We start from the raw sequence: 21,479 nt of genomic DNA, 5'->3' as shown, positions 1-21,479 counted from the left end.
CCACTTTCCATGCAAAGTGCCAATTGTCAAAACTTGTCATAAGCTTCCAAAGAGCCACAAACACATGCCAAAAGAAACTTTCTCATTTCCCACACCGGAAATTAGAAAGCTCCTTTATTTTATTTTATTTTTTGTGATAAAATATCTTTGTTCAAATCATATCACCAAAATTAATATTATTTTTTGGTCATTGGTTTGCAATTTTGGGACAATTTGCTTACTATTTTTTGAAAGTTTCTATTTTTGGAAAAAAGGGAACATGACGAGGTTGCTTTTATAATCATGAGATCAACCTTGTGGTCATGAACTTGATCCCCATTTTTTCAAAAACCAAATTCAAATTTTGCCAATTAGCTGCCTTTATTTTCTTGCTTTGATCCAACTAAGTACACATTCAATAAAATTTGATGCCATGGCTAGTATTTAAAGACATTTAATCCATTTATTTTAGATATTCAAATGTCTCATCTATGAACTTATTCACATCTCATTTGCAATATAATGTTTCATTTGGTGCACTAAAATGAATTTATAACTGCATGAGCATTCTAAAATTATATGCATGTTTGAAGAGTGTTGTCTCTAATAATTTTCTCAAGTTTTCCAAGGGTTGATCTATGAGAAGTGTCTCCTTATGACACTAATGTTAATCCTCCAAAGGTTTTCTTAAATATTACCAATCCAATGGATTAGAGAAGATATAAAAATTAGAGGTGAATCATACAAAACATTGTAGACACCTAAAAATGACTAATGCATTTCCATCTACCTCATCGTTTATGATCAATTCATCTATCAATATTAATTAAATAATTTTAATTATTGAACAAAATTAATATTGCATCCCTTCATCTTCATTAATTAATTCATCAATTTTCCTACTTCACATTACCTAAATAATTTTAACTCATCCATGCAATCACTTGACTCATCCATGGAGTCAGTTAATTCCCCATTTTAGCTCTTGACAAGGACATGTCATTTCCACATTCATCCTATCCTCTCGACCATTCTCATCCATTGATTCTTCTAATCAATTTCTACCATTACAATCACTAGAACGCGCCACCAACAATTTATCCATGCCAACATTATATTATTTGAAACCAAGCAAACACAAAGCAAAGTTACATGGAATACTAAATTAAGCTTGTAGAACATTTCCATAATTACAAACGCAACCTCAATCCATAAACTTGACCCCACATAGAAAAAACTTATATTTTGATTCAAGACATAACATATAAAAAACATTCCATTTCAAACCTTAAGAAGTAATTTTTTTATACATTCGTTAATCATACAACTAAATACATTTATTTTCTTCTTTACTTTTTATATTTATTTATTACAATATTTCGAAACTAACCCCTCACAATTCTAAACCTAAATTAGTCTATATTTTCCAAAATCTTATATAATTTAGTCCAAACTACCATTAAAGGAAACACTTTGATGTGCATGCCCTTGAGTCTTACATCAACTTTTAAGAGTCTATACTCCAAACTCTACCAAACACTCTTCCTTATAATATAAATTTTGTAGAAAATTTATAAACGGTACATAAACTTTATATTTTAATAATTTCTTTTTTCAAAGAGTTCAAACTAGAAGCAAACCCAAATTTTTAGCTTGTGGAAGAGGACACACGAGCATCTAGGCACTTTTATGGGATAACCACTCACTTCAACCTACTAAATCTGGGCCAATGAGATGTTGAGAGATATAAAGTTAGGGTGCCACATTGGCATTTACGATTAGTGGAGGTGCCATGCGGCAGTCTCCACCTCCATTACATGCTCTGTACTCAAGAATGGTATAACGTGTAGAGTCCAAAGGCCTCAGCAAATCAATTATCTTGAGCATTAAACAAAGGTGGCATCTTCACCCAAAGAAGAAAACAATGAATATGTGAAAAACTCACATTGAAGGCCAAGTTCACACTCCCCACGCTTACAAAACTCCATATTTTTGATGTGATTTGCTACCAAGTTTTCATTCTTTATTTCCTCTCATCATTGCTCCTCAGAATCAACGATAACCTGCCAAAATCATTCATACCCATTTCTTATCCTTGATCTTGAGCCTTTCTGTAGTTAAGTTTTCATTCGTCATGGCTTCTCCTAGCAAGCGCAGAGACATGGATGTCATGAAGCTGTAAGTGATATCTCGATGTGGGTTCCTTTTAATTGGTTGTTTAATTAAGGGGTGTGATATAAATTTATTTTGATTCGAGGATTTTTCGTGGGTGTGTTTTAGATTGGCTCCCCTTGGGGTTAATTTTTGAAAAGATTTCTTTTCATCAAAGTTTGAGTTTACAATCATAGATTTTTAGCCTAAAATTATGCTTCCCTGTTTTGTCTGTTTACCAGCATGATGACAGATTATAAAGTGGAGATGATAAACGATGGAATCAATGAATTCTATGTCGTATTCAATGGACCTCCAGACAGTATGTAACAAGTCCCTTTGCTAATTACTCTTTTCATTTGATAATGCATAGTTCTATCTCTCACACACAGATCTTTATTTGGATAAAGGCAGATGCACATATATGTGATTGTGTTTTCTCGTTTTTGGTAGATTGCTGAGTTATGGCTGTTCCTGAACGCTCACTTGTTGGGTATGTTCTGGGAGGGAGAAATTAGACATGTATAGGATGAATTAAATTTGTTACAAGCGCCTATTACACTTTTTTTTTTGGTTTAAATCATTTGGTTAGGACCCAATCAGTACAGTTTATTTATTTTTTGAAGTTTTTTTTCTCTACTGTACTTAGGTACCATGGATTTACTGGTTTGTGGTTATTTTTAATTTTAAACATATTGTTTTTCAACTATCCTTTGCACATCCAACTATCATGCTTTTAGTCTCTGCATTATTAAGAAACTTACTCTTGGGTGTCTCCATTTCTTGTGATTTATGGATCATCCTACCTGGTGAATTTTGAGAAAATTAAGAATACCTTTTTCCACACCATTTTTTCATGCGTCACGAGTCGTGACAACATTTTTTGATCCCTGCCTTATGAAGGGGTCTTATCTTGTGATTTTTTGATTGTCTGGCTCAGTGTTGTTTTTCAATTGAAAATCACCTTTCTATACACCATTTTTAATGAATCACCGAGGCATATACTTTAATTGTTGCATTATAAAGGGGCTTGTTGTTGGATGTGTCCATGCCTCTGATTTTAACATCATCTTTTGTATATCATCACAGCATGCTTTTAGTCTCTACATTATCGCAGGTCTCAATGTTCCATGCCTTAATGTTTATGATTTGTGGATTGCTTGGCCTTGTGTTTCTCTGTGTACTCTGATGTCTGGATTACCTTGCCTCTGGCTGTTTTCTAATTGAATAATACCTTTTCTTACATCAATTTTTAACCATAACGATATGCCTCTGATTTTAACATCTTCTTTTGTATATCATCACAGCATGCTTTTAATCTCTACATTATCGCAGGGCTCAATGTTCCATGCCTTAATGTTTATGATTTGTGGATTGCTTGGCCTTGTGTTTCTCTGTGTACTACGATGTCTGGAATCTGGATTACCTTGCCTTTGGCTGTTTTGTAATTGAATAATACCGTTTCTTACATCAATTTTTAACCATAACCATCTGTTAAGCCAAGTCTGAACCTGGGTTATCATCGTGGAAGGGGTAACAGCTTGCTATTTGGTTGTTATCATTATCACACATTCATCATTCTGAGCTATTTATGTGCATTTGGCATATTGTACTTTCTCCCTGATATCATTTATAATTGCTCTTTCAAATCTCTTTTCTATTGTTCAGGGGAGTATTTTGTCCTTTATTTTATTCTTCTGCTTGGCTTTCTGGTAGAAGTCCATAATTTTTCATCTTATAAAGAGTGCTATATGGTGAGGGAATCCATCATCTAGTCCATAGTTTTGGCAAAAGAATTGCTACATAGAATGTTAGAAAACTCATGGAAGTGAATCTGACAAGTTGATGCATTTTGGCTATATTAGCAAGGAAGGTATTTAAAGAAATCTGATATCCAAAATGAAAGAAACGTGAGAGGAATAATGTGATGCAGTCTGTTGGGGACATTTTATGAAAATGGGACCCCTTAATTGCAAGGAATGAGAGCAGAATATCACTATCATAGAAAACCTTCTACTGTTCTGTTGCAATTTGTTAGATAATTAAGATAACCTAATCCCTAAAATTGAAGATGATGTAGTGTCTTATCTATTTGAACTGATAAAAAAGATTGTATTCTTCTTAATCAATTCACAAACATTTCCAATATCATAATAACATTTGATCCAATGTTTCAGGACATGAACACATAAAAAGGACACTTTGTGACAATTTTAGTCAAGCATATAGATGCTGTGGATGTCTGAATTTGTAGAGAGATTTCACAGAGGAATTCCTATAAAGAGTGTGGTTGGTACAGTACAGGGTTGGGTATTTGTACTGTAAGAAATTTTGCTGAAATGGTTCATTTTATTTGATCCCAAATATACATCACATTTGTTTAAACTTTGTTCCATAAGCTAGAAGACTCAGGGAGTGGCTGCTCCTGCTGGGTAAGAGTTATCTTTAGCCCTAGAAAATAAAATTATATGTTTGATTGATAAGCATGGACCATATGCATAATTCCATATTATGATTGGATACAACTGGTAATTTTCCAACTCAAGTTGCCTACCACCATGCTTGAATTGTGTAATTTATATCCTGAAGATATATTCCTAAGGCCTTGGGTCCTATGTGGATATATGGAAGTAGCATGAATTTTGACCTTTAATTAGGCCAGTTATACCAGTCTCCAACTTATTAATAAAAGTCTTAATTTATGACTGATAATATTAATTTACCATTGTGATGAAGTACTTTGATTAATAGAGCAGCTTGATGTAGAAGCCAGAATTGAAATGCTGGCCAAAATGCGGGAAATTAATTAATGGTAATGGAAAGATGAACTATCAAGCATGGAAATAGCAGGAACATGCCACATAAACAAGTTTGCTACATAAACCAGAATCGAGCCTTGGAGATCACTGTGGGATAGCAGTAAATGCCTCTGAAATTAATCTTCATCTTTTTCTACTTTGCAACACTATTCAAACATCACACAGCACTGCCTACACTAAGCTGCAGTAGCCATTGCAATTCGGATGCCAATACATCAGCCCAAATTGCTTTTTTATGTATATGTTGTTTACCATAAGACTCTAAAGTGATTTTCCTTCTCAATGATTGGGCAATAGAATGTCTCAGCTTCCAGTAGTTATCATTTTGGGTAGAATCCGCAGCTAACAATTTCATCAATTTGGCCAAATCTAATTTTGACTGATTCATTAGCTGCCAAATCTTCATGTCACTGTTTTTACAAGCTAAAATGGCAATGAGATCTAGGTCATCCTGAGGACCTCCATTATGTCTCTCGTCCTGCTCTGTTTCTGTCTGCTACTTCATTCTTGCTCTTCATCTCTCAAAGGTTAGCATGTGTGCCTTAAGTCTCCAAACATGTCAACTGAATAGTAATTGATCCTCTTCGGGTCACTTTTGAAAGAATTGACATGACTCCAGAAAGTGTAGGATTAATAACCGATGTAGGTCTTGAAAAAGTTTTAAATCTAACGCTTTCTGGAGTCATGTCATTTCTATTACTAATGAGAATGACAGCAGAACTATTTTCTTTTCTGGGATGTCCCTTAAGGGGTCCATTCTATCACGTTAAAGATTATTCATTTCAAATAATATCTAGTGGAGAAATGCACTCCAAACTTCATATTCAAGTATATGCTATTCTTGAATATGTATTAAAGGGGTTTATTCTCTTTCATTGATGATTACTTAGGATGCATGTAGCATCCTTGTTATTTCTTTGGAGCTGTGGTCTCTTTATCTTAGGTAGCAGTGTTGCATTTACTATCATCATATTTATTGTTTCCATCAATTATTCTGCACTTTATAATTGTTATAATTTGGTATTCTGTCATAATTACAACATGTTGTATATTTTGTATGACACAATTTTTATTTTTTTGATTAGTCTGTGGTTTCAATGGTGACAGTATTTAACTTTGATGCCCATCAAACATTGGTTTTGTGATGGCTGCTGTTCAAAAATGCCCTTCATACGTTGTGTAGTTGTACAGAATTTGCAATGTTTCTCAGTACAGGGGAACAAGGAAATGGGGTTTGGGGATGGCAAAACTTTACCTAATTTTGGGGGAGTGTGGGGGGACAGCAAAAATTATTATTTTCTAGTGATAAGATTTTATCATTATAGGTGTGTATAGAGTCCCTATTCCTGCTTTAGACCATAATAAACAGTATTACAAAATCAAACTGTTACCACAACCTCCACAGACATTACGGGAAAATGCATGAAAACAGCAAGCCATGATAGGCTACACAAGTCTGAAAACAAAACTATACATCAGCCAATAGCAAAATGCTCATGCACAGAACTAAGGGCAAAGACAAAGCGTTGACACCATTAAACAAACCAACAACCTACTACAATACTGACAACAAGCTAAACCAAACAACTCTATAGCATCAGAAAACCATTAACCCCACCATGACTGTTACGACATTCACAGGTCGTGAAGAAACTATAATTCTGCCTTTCCCCTGCGCTCCAAACCAGCATCTCTAGGCAAAGGCTTCCATTGCTCATAAGCCCTAGAAGAAAACTTAAGAGTCAGACACATTCATTAGTTTAATCCTCAAAATTTGAGGCCCTATCACATTCTCAAGCTTTACAAATTTAATACCTTTACAAACCTCTGCCCCTCTCAGTGCCCTTGTGGTTTTGCTAACATTGGTAGTGTATAATCACTAGCAATCTCTTAAGTTCCTTTCTGATGGTTCACAATCACATGCCTCACCATAGCATTATATCGTTACAAGAAGCATCCATCTCTTGAACATGCTCCAATGCTACCAAGACTTTTGAATTCATTAGCTAAATATCAATGCCCTCTGAGCAGAAAAACAACTTTTTGTCATGCTCCCATATTAACAGCCTCAGGTGCAGAATCCTCCATCAACTCATCCACCTCATCATAAATTGGAAGGAACATTTCCACCAGGCTCTCCCTGACCTCCATATCACACATATCTTCCTTCAGCTTGAGCAGAAATTTATTTCTAACAGATTCCCTAATCCTTATCACTCCTGTAGTGTGCAAGCCATATGCCACAAACACCGCTTTTACAATCTTTCGCATCCCCTTCGGTTTGCAGTTGAAAATTCTTGTCAAACACTACTTTTAGTTTTGCAGTTGAAAATTCTTGTCAAACACTACTTTTAGTTTTAGACTCTCCTTTGATGCTTTTGGTCCCTTCCTTGACAGATACTCGTCGTTCTATGCCATAACTTTAATAAAAGAGCACTAAGGCATAGAAAATGACTAGGCAAACCCAAGTGTCATAATAGTCATTTGCTACCTCCATCTACAAGCTTAAGGCCACTGTTTGTTGTATCACTTTCAAAACAATGTTGACAAGATAGGGCATCGTTAATATTCCACATTCTGTTGCATAGTGGAATATCAATACCCCACTAGCACCTACATTTAATGAGAACCTATGGAGTGCAATCCTTCAGAAGAGTATCATACAACTTCCCCCAATCACAAACATCATCACTCTTAAAGTAGGCATGGAGCTGGAGAGAGACACCATAAGAAATTGGCTTGCCATATTTTGCTCTCTATGTATATGAACAAAGGAAAATTGAGTAAATTTGGAAAGAAGGGTTAGAACTTCATCAAGATACACACCCAACTTCTAGCCTGGATAGTATTTTTTATTGACTGCTTGAATTGCAATTTTAGACTCGGTTTCCCCTTCAATTTGACTATATCCGCTTGCCAATGCTGCCTTTAACTTGACAAAAGAGCCTCCCATTCCACCTCATTGTTTGTCTTGAAACCAAGATTCTTTGTTCTCCACATTTATGGCGTCTTGAAACCAAGATGCTTTGTTCTCCACATTTATGACTAAGGATATACCTTGCTTCTACCATCCATGCTTCCCTTTTGCTGCATTATCAAAATTTAAATAAACTTGAAAGGAAGGTGGCTACCATTTATCTTTTCTAGATATAGGAACACTTGGATTCCCAAATTAGAAACTTGATTGCTGCTATACTCTTTCCTTTTATCTAATAAACATTGAATGGGAGGGACAACAAAAATTATTCTATACATATATATGTGTGTGTGCATGTATATTTATATAGGACAACATAAAATATTCTATACATATATGTGTGTTTGTGTTTGTAGTCACATAAATCTGTCCATTTAATTAAATGAATATTTACTATTTATTTGATCAATGAATCCACTAGCCAATAGTTAATTAAATTAACATTTAATTAATTCATCTTCAATCATTCTCCTATTAATTAAATAAATTATTCAATTTATTTTAATTAATTCATTAAACCAAATTCACAATCAATTAAATGAATAAATCCTATTTATTTAATTTAATCCCCTTTCCTCTTTTAAATAAATAATTAAAACATTTATTTAAATTATTAAAATTCCCCCCACTTGCATTCTCCTACAAATGCCACTTGCATTCTCCTACAAATGCAAGTTGCAACCACAATTGAAATAAATAAATTTTATTATAATTAAAATCCTATTTTCCCTCACCCACCAAACCCACTTGCAATCCTAAATCCCCTTCTAGACCCTTCTAACCACTTTATAACCATTCCTAATTGGCCTAATCCATCCCCTAAATATTGTCACATTCCTAAGCAACTTGGAGTCACTTCTCAAAGCCTTCAAAGTCTTTGAAAAACATTTAATGCTTTATGTGTTCAACAAGCTAACCTCTAAAGTCTTCCAAACCACTAATGGCTCTTACATGACCATTAATGGCTCTTACATAACCATTTATGGTTAGATCCACTTGCCCCCATGGTTAGAGACTTTACCTCTAACTCAACCTCCATTTAACCCATGGGTCTCTTCAAGCATTTATTGCTTTGACCATGGTTATCCTCACTAACTCTTGCACAAGAGTTTATCCATTGGATAAAGACATTATTTATTGGATAATGGCTTTATTCATTCAACTCAACATTAACCTTACCTCCCAAGTCAACCATCAAATCATGTCAAGCATTTAATGCTTCTTTCCTCTCCCCTCAACCCATCTCGTGTTGACATTTGTCATCCTGGGATTGGGTGGAAAGCCTTCACATGGATCATAAACCCATCAATCCTGGCCCTTGTTGAGATTACTCAATCTCAACCCTCCATTGCTCCGTTTTACCTATAAATAGAGCTCATTTCTTCATAATCCAGATCCCGAAATCTTGTATGCATCTAACTTATAGTGAATTTTAGAGAGCATTTAGCATAATCATCTATATTTGTCATTTTGGGCTAAAATTAATATTAGATAATTAGATAATATATCATTTTAGTTTGTTCAAATTTGCATTTTCATAATCATCCATTTTACAATCTTGAACCTCCATAAGACATCCAGAATAGTGCAAAAAACTACTGAGAGCTACACTCATTTGGGAGCTTGGAGAGGAGAGGAACAAGGGAGGAGAAGCTACAAGCATGGTGGAAGACATTTGGAGATGTCTTAGAGCATTTATTTTCTTTGTTAAGCTCTTTATTTTGCTTTTAATGTCTCTCTTGATATGCTTGCTTAGGATAGTGTTTGATTTCTGATTTTCTAACACTAACAATTGGTTTCTTGACTGTTTGTTTGTGTTTGTCATCCTAACCATCCTTTTTGCAGAGCATCAGTGTTTATATATATTACAAATATAAAAACAATATAAATTTGAAACCCAAAAGTTTTTGGAAGGGTTTTACATTACTGGCGAAACATAAATCTGGCAATATGGTCCAAATTGAGGACTATCTAACCAGGCAGCTATAATAAACACACCCACATATACATAGTGGAATAACAGAAAAATGCAACAATAACTTGATTTACTTCTCAACAAATGTGATTACAAAGAATCTTCAACAAGCTTGCAGCATGCTACATCTCAGCCGTTGATTACAAAATAGATCAATTAAGATCTTCAAAATTCAGAAACTCAAAGTTATGCTTGATCTTCGGCTCTTGTTTTGGTCTTGTCTAGATTTCTCCTCTAATCTCCTTATTCAAATGTTTCTTCTCAGCCTGATCTTTCTTTATGTGCTGCTGCCTTCAAATGATGTCAATCTCTCCTTGTATAGGTGGATGTAGAATGATATCCGCCTCATGAAAATGTAGTACAACTACTACACCAAACTTAGGGAAATGGAATAAAGGATCAAGATCAATAGTCCCAATATCAAATTATTGGATCTTCAGTTGGCCTTGTATATGGGTGCACCACTTATAATAGCATCCAAGTCCAATGATAACATGTAGATTCATGTTCAACGATGCACCTCAAGCTAGGAGCCTATTAAAATGCAAATCAGTTGCAAACTTGCATACATGACCGCTCTTAGCACCCAAATTCAAATTAGGAACCTTGAAAGTTGGCATGAGATTCAGAATTTTGTTGCAAATCCAAAACAAGGTTCTGTTATGTAGTGAACAGTCCTCTTGAGATGTTCCAAAGGGGAAGCATACAAGCAGTGATCAGATCTTCATGAAGTTTGGCAGGGATGTGAAGAATGTCCTTTGTTCCAAATTTTAACTCTAATTTTGCAGCTCAGAAGAAATGTGGCATGAAATATAGATGACTATGTCTATGGTGACAAATATGAAGCTTGAAATTGAAGAAAGTAATTGCCATGAGATGTGCTGCCACAAGCTTTCTACGCTTTTTTGTAAAACATCTAGAAAAAATCGAAATACCTACATAACAAATAACTGTTCAAAGAAAGTATTCATGGTTGATACAAGATTGTTTTATATTTGAAAGCTTCTGGATTTGACTGCATGAACATTTTTGTATCAAATCCAGAAGCTTTCAAATTTAATATGGACTCTGGAAATTTAATGTCTTTAAGATTGTTTTAGGCCAGTGACTCCTTTAAGAGGAAGAAGAATAATCCCTTACTCCATCCTTGAGAAGATTCACAAGACAACAGAATCTAATTTGTAGGTACTACCCACCAATTTTTCATTGTGTATTTACTTTGTTTAAGATTGATGATGAACCTAGATCCTACAGGGAAGCCATGCAGGAGGAGATGATGCCTTTAGGTTCTGGATATAACCGTGTAGAGAATTTTGACATAACTGTTTGGATCATTAGGAGGATGAACTTTATGTAGCTTTTCCTACTTGAAAAGTGTTTGGACATTCACTAAAACCTCCCTCAAAGCTTAATTTTCTTGTATCCAATATCTGATCCACTTTTTGGAAGTTATTATGGGATTTTAAGGCAGATATATCATCAGTGGATGACTTAATGCCTTGGATCAAAAGCTCTGTTTTCTTTATTTTTTGATTCCTTTATTTGTTAGTTGTCCTATACTCCCTCTTTACATTTATTGTATTTTGAATTTACTAGAGTGTTTTCACTAACCTGATGGTGGACTATTTCTTCAATTATAAATATTTCAGTATCTCAACTTATTATTGACAATGATCAGTATCTCTAGCATCTCGTTAATTATGACAACTTTTATGTCACAATTGCAGGCCCTTACCATGGGGGTGTTTGGAAAGTTCGTGTAGAGGTACCGGAGGCGTACCCATACAAATCTCCATCAATAGGTTTTGTGAATAGGATCTTTCATCCTAATGTTGATGAAATGTAAGCTTTTCTCCCATGTTGCAATATTTTTCAAGAGTACTGGGAAATGAAGCGTAAGAACAGAAAACTTGGTTTTCACTGTGCTAGATTGTGTATGATCAGGTCTGGGACAATTTGCTTGGATGTGATAAATCAGACTTGGAGTCCCATGTTTGGTAAGAACTAAGAAATGTTTCTCAAGTTGATTATGTGAAGCTGAAAACTGTTGTGGTTGCATGCTCAGTTTTATTTTCCTTGGGGAATTACTAATTATTGTTGGATTGAAATTCATTTGGTTAATCACAATGGCTTTGCAGATCTTGTAAATATTTTTGAAGTCTTTCTTCCTCAGCTATTGCTCTATCCAAATCCAACTTCTCCGTTAAATGGAGAGGCTGCAGCTTTAATGATGCGTAACAAGGATCTCTATGATCAGAAAGTGAAGGGTAAGTTTGCGTCCATGTTTGTTGTTTCGTTGCAAACTTATTGGTAGCTAGATTCAGCTTAAGTTGTATCAAATTATTTTACAGTTTACATTTTTCTAATGTGTTCATTACTGTATCGTATTTGTCTGATTTTCATAAATTCTGTAGTTATGCTATACATGGGAAACAGCAAAAGTGTGATATTTAGTGTAATTTGTGGCTAGTTTAATGAATGGTAAAAGATGGGTTTCTTCGTTTTGTGAACAAGTGAATTAATTAAAATAGCAGAAACGTGGTTTTAGAAATCCTTCAAAGTGACAACCTGTTCAAATGGGAGCCCCCTCTTTCATTTTACTTGTGTATATCAACAAACTTAAAAAACCAATTGTACCTTTCTTTCATGCTAGTGGTCTTTGTGTATTAAAAGTTAACAATTGGAATTTACGCTTCATCTGTTAAGCTGTTCATCCATAAAAAAATGTGTTTGATCAGATGTTTACTATCATTCTTTTCAGAATACTGTGAACGATACGCCAAGGCTGAGGATGTGGGTAATCAGCAGCAAGAAGAAAGCAGTGACAGTGAAGCTAGTGAAGATTATGCATCCAGTGATGATGAAATGGCTGGTCATGCAGATCCATGATATGAATCTTGCTGCTAAGTAATTACAGGTCAATGATGCATTTGTATGGAAAACAGCCACTAAACATGGCTTGGGAGATCCAAATACATGCTAGCTTGCTTTCATGGGTTCTGCTAGCGTGTGTCTTACTGTCATTTGGTCTGAAAAAATTGATTTTATCACTACTGTAAATCTCTGTATATAAGTGCATGGCTCTAAGGAGCATGTTTATTTCATGTCCATATTGGACTAATTGTACATACAGATTGTAAAGCATTGTATGATCTTTTGCAATACTTTTAAACCATTATTGAACTATTGTTCAGACATTGATCGTGCACAAGAACATATGCTTGTTACTGTATTTATCAGTGTGAAGATGGTATTTTTAAGGTTTGTGCCATACTAGAGGGTAGTTTCAACTAGAGTTTATCATTTTCCACAACTTCCATCCTCCACTCTGAATAGTGAAGTGAAATAATTCTGCTAACATACTTGAAGATGTGTTCTATTGGACTCGTATTCACCTCTTAAGGTAGCACACATAAAACCTTTGCATTAATGTGGTTGAAAATGAAAGAACAATAGCATGGCAATCATTTAAACACGTAATCGAACCTGAAAATTTAAACAACAGTGCAAATGCCACATTTATGCTGAAGTAAACATCAGATCTACATAATGTAAAATCTGAGATGGGAAGCATCACCATGGAGCAATTATATGAGTGATTCAATTTGCCCAATAGCAGAGAACACAGTATCTACAGCCAGAATGTGACCCACCATGATTGTTGGGACTGATCAGAATTCCCCAGCATTCCTTTATCTGGTATTCAGAGACTCCATTCTGATTTTTGTATATGAGATAATCCAAATTATAGTTGAAAGATTTGATGGGCCAAAATTTTAGCTCATCTTTGCAAAAAACCAGGAAACACTAAGCATGTTAGCATAGGTTCAAAAATAAATTTAAACAATATGCAAAATACAATAAAAAAGCATAAGTAAAGGATCCTAATTCTTGTATGGCCAAGCAAATTGTTGAAAAATTGTTCTCTTCTACGGTTCTACCACTATGTTCTCTTATTGCATGGCCAAGCAAATTCTTGCATCTTGGCCTACTTACCTTATTGTGTAGAACTATGTCCTCTTCTTACCTTATTGTGTAGAACTATGTCCTCTTCTTTTTGCATCTTGGCCTACTTACCTTATTGTGTAGAACTATATCCTCTTCTTCCATCTCTAGTGCATCTAGAACTAGGAATTGTATAATTTGGAAGGCATACACATGGTTATTTATGTTTATTGATGTTTGGGTTTGGTCTCTTCTATATTGTTTTTCTTTTGTTTTGGACTTTGTTTCACATAGGAGGTTGTCTTTTTATTATACATTTTATTTTACTAGTATATTATTAGCCTTGTGCATTCTATGGGGAAACTCTTGCTGACAATAGAATTTATAATCTCTTATGCTGATCGTGACTCACTTTATATTTGACTTGAATGACTGAAAACTACTTTTTAAATTGCTTGTGCACTTGTCTTCCCTACCAACTAATTTTCCCTCTCTTGTTCAAAATTGTTGTTAGTCTGCTTTTTTCTTGCCTACATCCAAGAATAATGGAACATAGCCATCAAACACTCAAAAGCTGAATGAATTGCACTATTTTGAGCATATGTTTCAGTAGAAGAATAGAGCCAAGAGCTAGAACCAAGATAGTGGAACCTTTCCAAATGAGCAAAGAAAGGTTTTTAAACTCAAAATAGGCGCGGAGAGCCGTTACAGCCGAAGATGAGCTAAAAAGACACGTGTTAGCAAGCGTCCGACTCACTATAGGATTCAAAATTCTGCAGGATTATCGGGACATTAGCGCGGGATGCAAACGTCTGTGCGACGTGCTTATGTCTTACCAAAGATAAGCCCAAATGGGGTTTTAGGCCAAACAAAGACACTTTGTCTTCGAGGCTCATGATGTCAAAATGATGGGATTTTGATCACAAATTCGTCATTAATGCACTGGGCGCCATGCATAAGTGTCATAAATGCACTAGGCACAATTTAGGACACCACACTAAAAAATCACCAAAACTTTTGAGAATCTAAAAAATATAACTACAAGACAAATTTCCAACTTTCTAAACTGATAACCATTATGAGTTCAAAAAAAAATTAAAAAATAAACTTTCTAAAAACTTAGAAAAAAAAGATTGTTTTGAGGTCCAAGATGAATGAATTAGGCCTTAAAAAGTTGATTGAGTTGAGGTCCAATTGAACTAGGTTCTATCGGCAATCCAAAAAACTCCTCACAACACCTCCATGTCAAATTTCAACCCAAATAGACAACCAAGTCAAAAGTTACGACCTTCGAAACTCCTTGCATCATTCTCCTTTAGTTGAAAAGAACATAGCTCCTACGAGTTCTTGTCCTAAAATTGCTGCCACTTAAGCTAATCTAGCTTCTTCAAGTCCCATTCTGTAATCCATGTGCTTTTTGTTGGTGCCAACCTTTCCCACTGTACCAAGTATCTATTGTATTCTCCAAAAGTGAGTCAAGAACTTGGTATCCTAATAAGAGGTGGGTTTTCAAGACACCATGTAATCTAACTATTTGTGAGAAAAATAACTATGCCACTCTTGTAGCATCACTAGTTTTCTTGCAAGAAATGAAATGAGCCACCTTAGAGAGTTGATCAACAACCACAAAAATTTAATCATTACCTCTTTGTGTGTTTGGCAGCCCCAAAACGAAGTCAATACTCAAATATGTCAATGGTTCAGTAGGTACGGGTAATGGCATGTACAACCCTGTATTCTATGAGTGTACTTTAGCCACTTCACAAATCCTAGATCATGCCACGTACCCGGTTATGTCTCTTTTCATCTTTGGCCAATAGTATTTATTTTCTATGAAGACTATTGTTTTATCCTTTCCAAAATGTCCAACCAAGCCACTGCTATGAAATTCTCTTATAATATTATCTCTCATAGATGGAATTCATAACTACTTTCCTTTGAAGAGATAGCCATCTTGCGTAAAATACTCACCTTGAATATGATCCATGTTGCCAGCGATTGGGTTCCTTAACTATTCCACAATCTCCCAAAAATGATTATCAAATTCATATAGGTCTTTGATTGTATCAGAGACAACTACCTCATTTTTCATGGTGGTCAAAATTACAACATGCCTACTTAAGGCATCCGCAACTTGGTTCTGTCACTAACACATTTGGGGTCGTTTTCCAATGAACTATCATCGTAATTCTGACATATTATTGTCATAGATTCGACGAAACGACAAAAAAATTTTCGTCGGGTTATTCGATGGACAGATGTTTGTCGGAATTCCGACGCCTTCTTTGTCGAAAGTTGATACATAATGAGGCGGTCTAATTTGTTGGAACTCTGACGAACCATGCACTGGGTTTTTCGTCGGAATTCTGACAAAAAAGGGCACTATGCTTCGACGGGAATGTTGTACCTGCGACGAAATTCTGACAAAAAAGGGCATTATGTTTCGATGAGAATGGTGCACCTGCAACGAAAATTTTCATCGTAGGTACAACATTCCCGTCGGAGCATAGTACCCTTTTTTGTCAGAATTCCAACAACAAATGCAAGGAAGCTCCGATGTGAATGGTGCACCTGCAACAAAATTTTTCGTCATAGGTACAACATTTCTATCAAAACATAGTGTCCTTTTTTGTTAGAATTCCGACAACATTTCCCATCACCTTTTCTTTTCAAGCTAGACCACAATCTAGCAATTATCTCCATATTTTGTTCTTCGCTCATATTATTTGACATGATTTTTTTTCATAGGCAAAAAAATCGGGCTATGGAAAATTCGGTCTATAACCTTCACAAACCAAGAAAAACGATGTTGCAAGTATGGAAAACATTGTCCGCGCGATTTTATTTTTTTACTTTTCACTTTTTTGTTTTTTGTCGGAATCCTGACGAACATCGGGCAAGATTCTGATGATAGTTGGTTTCATTGGAATTCCAACGAACGTCGAACAAAATTAAAAAAAAACAAATTTGACATAAATTGCCTCCTAAGATCTGACGAACGTCGAGCAAGATTCTGACGATAGTTGATTTTGTCAGAATTCCGATGAACGTTGGGCAAGATTTAAAAGAAAAAAACAAATTTGACACAAATTGCCTCCTAAGATCTGACAAAACGAAAGAAATCCCATAGTTCGTTGAAAATGTTCACCGGAAAATGCACCCAAATGAGTTAGTGTGTTTCTTTGACTTGTGTTTCAAAACAAAGGTGCAACCTTGCAGAAAGGAGGCCCATTTTGCATGCCTACTATTTAGCTTCTTTTGTTTGTTTGGGTATTTTAATGCAATATGATTTTTAAAGAACACAAACTCATTGGGCACTAGATAATACTCCAATGTCTCAAAGCTTGTACACTTTCATAGAATTCTACACCATAAGTTGAATAATTTTTCCTCACATCATTTAAATTTTCACTAAAAAAGGCTATGGGTTTACCTGCTTGAATAAGTATAGATCGAATGCCCACATGCAAGTCATCACATTCTACTTCAAATACTTTATCAAAATTGGGTAAAGCCAATATGGGAGCTTTTGTAACCTTCTTCTTTAGAAACCTGAAACTTTCCTCAACTTTTGTAGTCCACACAAATTCTCTTCCTTTGGCACAATCTGTGATGGGTTCTATAATACTACTAAAATTTGGAATAAACTTTTGGTACAAACTAACCAACCCATGGAAACTTCTTAGCTCTATTATGCTATATGGACTAGGCCACTCTATAATTGTGCTAACCTTTTCTACATCCATTTTAACACCATTTGCAAAGATGGCAAAATCCTACATTCTACTTCAAATACTTTATCAAAATTGGGTAATGCCTATATGAAAGCTTTTGTAACCTTCTTCTTTAGATACCTAAAACTTTCCTCAGTTTCTGTAGTCCACACAAATTCTCTTCCTTTGGTACAATCTATGATGGGTGCTACGATACTACTAAAATTTTGAATAAACTTTTGGTAGAAAGTAACCAACTCATGGAAACTTCTTACCTTTGTTATGCTACGTTGACTAGGCCACTCTAGAATTGTGCTAACATTTTCTGCATCCATTTTAACACCATCTGCTAATATGACAAAACCCTGAAACACAAGATTGTCTTGCATAAACTTGCAATTATTCAAGTTTGCATAGAGATTCTCTATCCTCAACACCTCCAATATGATTCTCAAGTGTTGTAGGTGCTCCTCTTTACTTTTACTAAAAATCAAAATATCATCAAAGTAAATTTTTACAAAATTGCCAATGTAAGATCACAACACAATATTCATTAGTCTCGTGAAGGTACTAGGTGCATTAGATAATCTGAATGGCATCATCATCCACTCATACAATCCATCTCTAGTCTTGAAGGCTATTTTCCATCTGTCCCCTTCTCGGATTTGAATTTGGTGGTAGCCACTTCTCAGATCAATCTTGGCCAAATATTTAGCTCTTGCAAGCACATCCATCATGTCACCTAGGCGAGGTATAGGGAGTTGGTATTTGATGATGATTTTAATAATGGTTCTACTATCTATGCAAATCCTCCATGTGCCATAATTTTTTGGAGTTAACAATGTTGGCACAATATACGGTCTCATGCTCTCTCTCACGACACCTTTCTTTATAAGTTCTATCACTTACTTATTGAGTTCTACATGTTGTGTAGGATTCATCCTGTAAGCTACCTAATTAGGTAGAGATACCCCTAGAATCACATCAATATGATGTTGAATATCCCTTTTTGGCGGTAAACCATTAGGTAACTCTTCTGGTATATCGTCAACAAACTCTTCTAGTACTTTTGTTGCTTTTGTAGGTCTTTTTACTTCATTTTCTCTTCTTTGGGTCATCAACGCATATAAAAACCCTGTTACCTTCATCTTTTTAATAAGCTCTTTTGTAGTCAACATACTCCTAGTCTTCCCTTCATCCTTGAGGTGCAGCAATATTACTTTAGAACCATCCTTGTAGAAAGTATATGTATTTTTCTGCCCATCATGCATAACTTTTATATCATATTGCCATGTTCTTCCTAGCAATGCATGGCATGCATCCATTGGAATGACATCGCACCATATTTCATCTATATAAGTCTTCCCTATTGAAAACTTGATTAGGCATCTCTTATCTACACTGACTTCATTCCCCTTTTTGAACCATGCAATACAGTAAGGATGGGGATGTTTTTCGCAGTGTAAGTTCAACTTTTCTACCATTTCCCTAGAAACTATATTTTCATAACTACCACTTTCAATAATGAATTGACATACCTTTCCTCCTAAGGTGCATCTGGTTCAAAATATATTTGTTCGAAGCCTCGAGTCTCCATTATCACTTTTCTAGAATTCAATCCCTTTCAGAAACCATCATTGCTCTTCTCATCATGAGATTCTCTCCAACATCTGGTGGAGTTTGAGATTCAACCCCTTCTTCTTCCCCATCCTTGGCTGGGTTCAATCTAGATTGCTTTCTTTGTTTCTACTTATGCATGTTATAATTTGAGTATTCAAAATCTCTATGACCCTCTTCTCCACGTCTAAAGAAAATGAATGGTGTGTGTTGTGTTTCCCATCCTCTACCACCATTGTATCCTCAACCCTAATATGATCCTCTTCCTCTCTATTGATTTGATTGATTTTGGTGGGCATCTTCTTGCTTCTATATTCCTTGGGAGGATTCTCCTTGACTATAATTAGAACCACCACATGATGGGGATGGCATGCCCCTTCTCACTCCTATATTCCTTTGAAATTACTATCGGTTTTTTTTTTCTTCTACCTTTAAGGCAAGTTGGTATGTCTCTTCCATACTACTAACCCTATGCATGGTTAGTTCATCTTGTATTTAAAACTTTAGACCATTAACATACCTTGCAGCCATCCGTTCATCATTTTCTATGAAAAATTTGTAGAATTCTCTTGTATAGTCTTCTACAGTAGACAAATGTTGCTTTACCTGTTCTAAAAAATCCGAAAAAGAGTTTGTGCATAGCCTACTGGTAGAAAATTATGTTTCATTTTTTTCTCCATCTTGTCCCAAGTTCTTATTTTCTCCTTTCCTTTTCAAGTTCTTTTTTTTTGCAAATGATCCCTCCAAATCATCGCATTTCCTTTTAACTTGGTGCATGCAAATTTAACTTTCTTTTCATCTATCATACGTTTCCATTCAAAGAATTTCTCCATGATGTTCAACCAATCTATCAGTTCCTCTTGTTTAAGACTACCTGCATAATTTGATACTTCAATCTTGATCCTATATTTTCTCCCTTCTAATGCCCTGGTCATCCTTTCCTTGAAGGGTAGTTCATTTAATTGTTCTTCTACTTCTTTAGTGTTTGCATGTTGGTCTTCACCTCTTTCTTGGCCTATTTCATCATCAAAATCTTCTTTTATTTGCCTTATTCTTTGATTTTTCATCATTTCTTCAAGTCTTCTACCTACCTTTCGAGGTTTTGCATATCTCTAACTTTCTAAGAATTTTAAAAAAACTAAAAAAGTTTGTTTTGAGGCCCAAGATGAAGGAATTAGGCCCTAAAAAGTTGATCAAGTTGAGGTCCAATCAAACTAGGTTCTGTCGGCAATCCAAACAACTCCTCACAATACACTTTCATGTCAAATTTCAACCCAAATGGACAATTGAGTCAAAAGTTATGACCTTTGGAAGTCCTTGCATCATTCTCCTCTAGTTGAAAATAACACATCTCCTGCGAGTTCCTGTCCTCAAACTCCTACCACTTAAGTTGATCCAGCTTCTTCAAGTCCCATTCTGTAATCTATGTGTTTTCTATTGGTGCCAACCCTTCTCACTGTACCAAGTATCTATTGTATTCTCCTTGTCAAATATGAATGGTTTTCTTATCTAAAATCTATGCAATCTTTTCCCATTTCCTGCTTGGAATTGATCACTGCTAATCTACTTCTTCCTCACGGGCACTATCATGATCTTCATCATGAAAGGTATACATATCAGAAATATTAAATACATGGGAAATATCTAGAGCGACTGGTAAATCTACCTCATTTGCATTATCATTTATTTTCTTCAGAACCCTACAAGGACCAATTTTCTTATACTTCAACTTGTGGTATGTTCATGTGGTAAACCTATCCCTTCACAAATAAACCATCACCAAATCACCTTCACTAGAGTCTTGACGTTGTCTACTAATATCTAATAGAGACGTATCACTCATTACTTGCCTCCAAATTCTGCCTCACTTTTGTTTGTGTAGAGGAGGTTCGTTACCTCTAAGATGACAAATTCTAGAGAACAAACCTATCCTCTGCTACCTCACTTAAATTGGTGCTAAGGGTGAGCCAGGGGATGAAAATGCAATACTAAGCTAACAAACTACAAATGAGGCTCCTAGAAGACTCTGTTGAGTCTCTGTTCTTGGGATGAGCACGTGAACCTAGGAAACCAACACGACGCACTGTTATCCTATATAGACATAACATAGAAGTCGTACAGGAGCAATATATGTAATTATATAACTACATAAATATAGATAATAACAAACTAAGCTACCAACATGAAATATGAAATACTGAAACGAAGTAAGAAAGAAGAGTAAAGGAAAATCACAAACAGTCCACAATTGAAGCCTCTTGGGAGATGACTACTTTTCCTCGAATATGCAACCTGCACAAAAG

General features: G+C 35.3%; 1 protein-coding gene across 1 annotated transcript; it reads left to right on the top strand.

The window, feature by feature from the left end:
- Window positions 1–1,764: 1,764 nt before the first annotated feature.
- On the top strand, window positions 1,765–13,098 carry LOC131062517 (ubiquitin-conjugating enzyme E2-23 kDa). The gene is made up of 6 exons (XM_057996193.2): window positions 1,765–2,157; window positions 2,373–2,452; window positions 11,629–11,743; window positions 11,846–11,898; window positions 12,040–12,168; window positions 12,663–13,098. Exons 1-6 carry the CDS (start codon window positions 2,114–2,116, stop codon window positions 12,788–12,790), a joined length of 549 nt encoding a protein of 182 aa, XP_057852176.1. The 5' UTR covers window positions 1,765–2,113; the 3' UTR covers window positions 12,791–13,098.
- Window positions 13,099–21,479: the final 8,381 nt, after the last annotated feature.

Source organism: Cryptomeria japonica, chromosome 1 (genome assembly GCF_030272615.1).
Source record: "Cryptomeria japonica chromosome 1, Sugi_1.0, whole genome shotgun sequence".
Lineage (NCBI taxonomy): Eukaryota > Viridiplantae > Streptophyta > Pinopsida > Cupressales > Cupressaceae > Cryptomeria > Cryptomeria japonica.
Note: the sequence above shows the minus strand (reverse complement) of the source record. Positions and strands in the feature narration are given on the sequence as shown.

Bases quoted from the DNA above. Each gene is read 5' to 3' on its own strand.
- LOC131062517 (XM_057996193.2), top strand. From the start codon at position 2,114: ATGGCTTCTCCTAGCAAGCGCAGAGACATGGATGTCATGAAGCT. The intron at 2,453-11,628 runs GTATGTAACAAG...TCACAATTGCAG, and splicing joins ATTCAATGGACCTCCAGACA to GCCCTTACCATGGGGGTGTT. The intron at 12,169-12,662 runs GTAAGTTTGCGT...CATTCTTTTCAG, and splicing joins CTATGATCAGAAAGTGAAGG to AATACTGTGAACGATACGCC.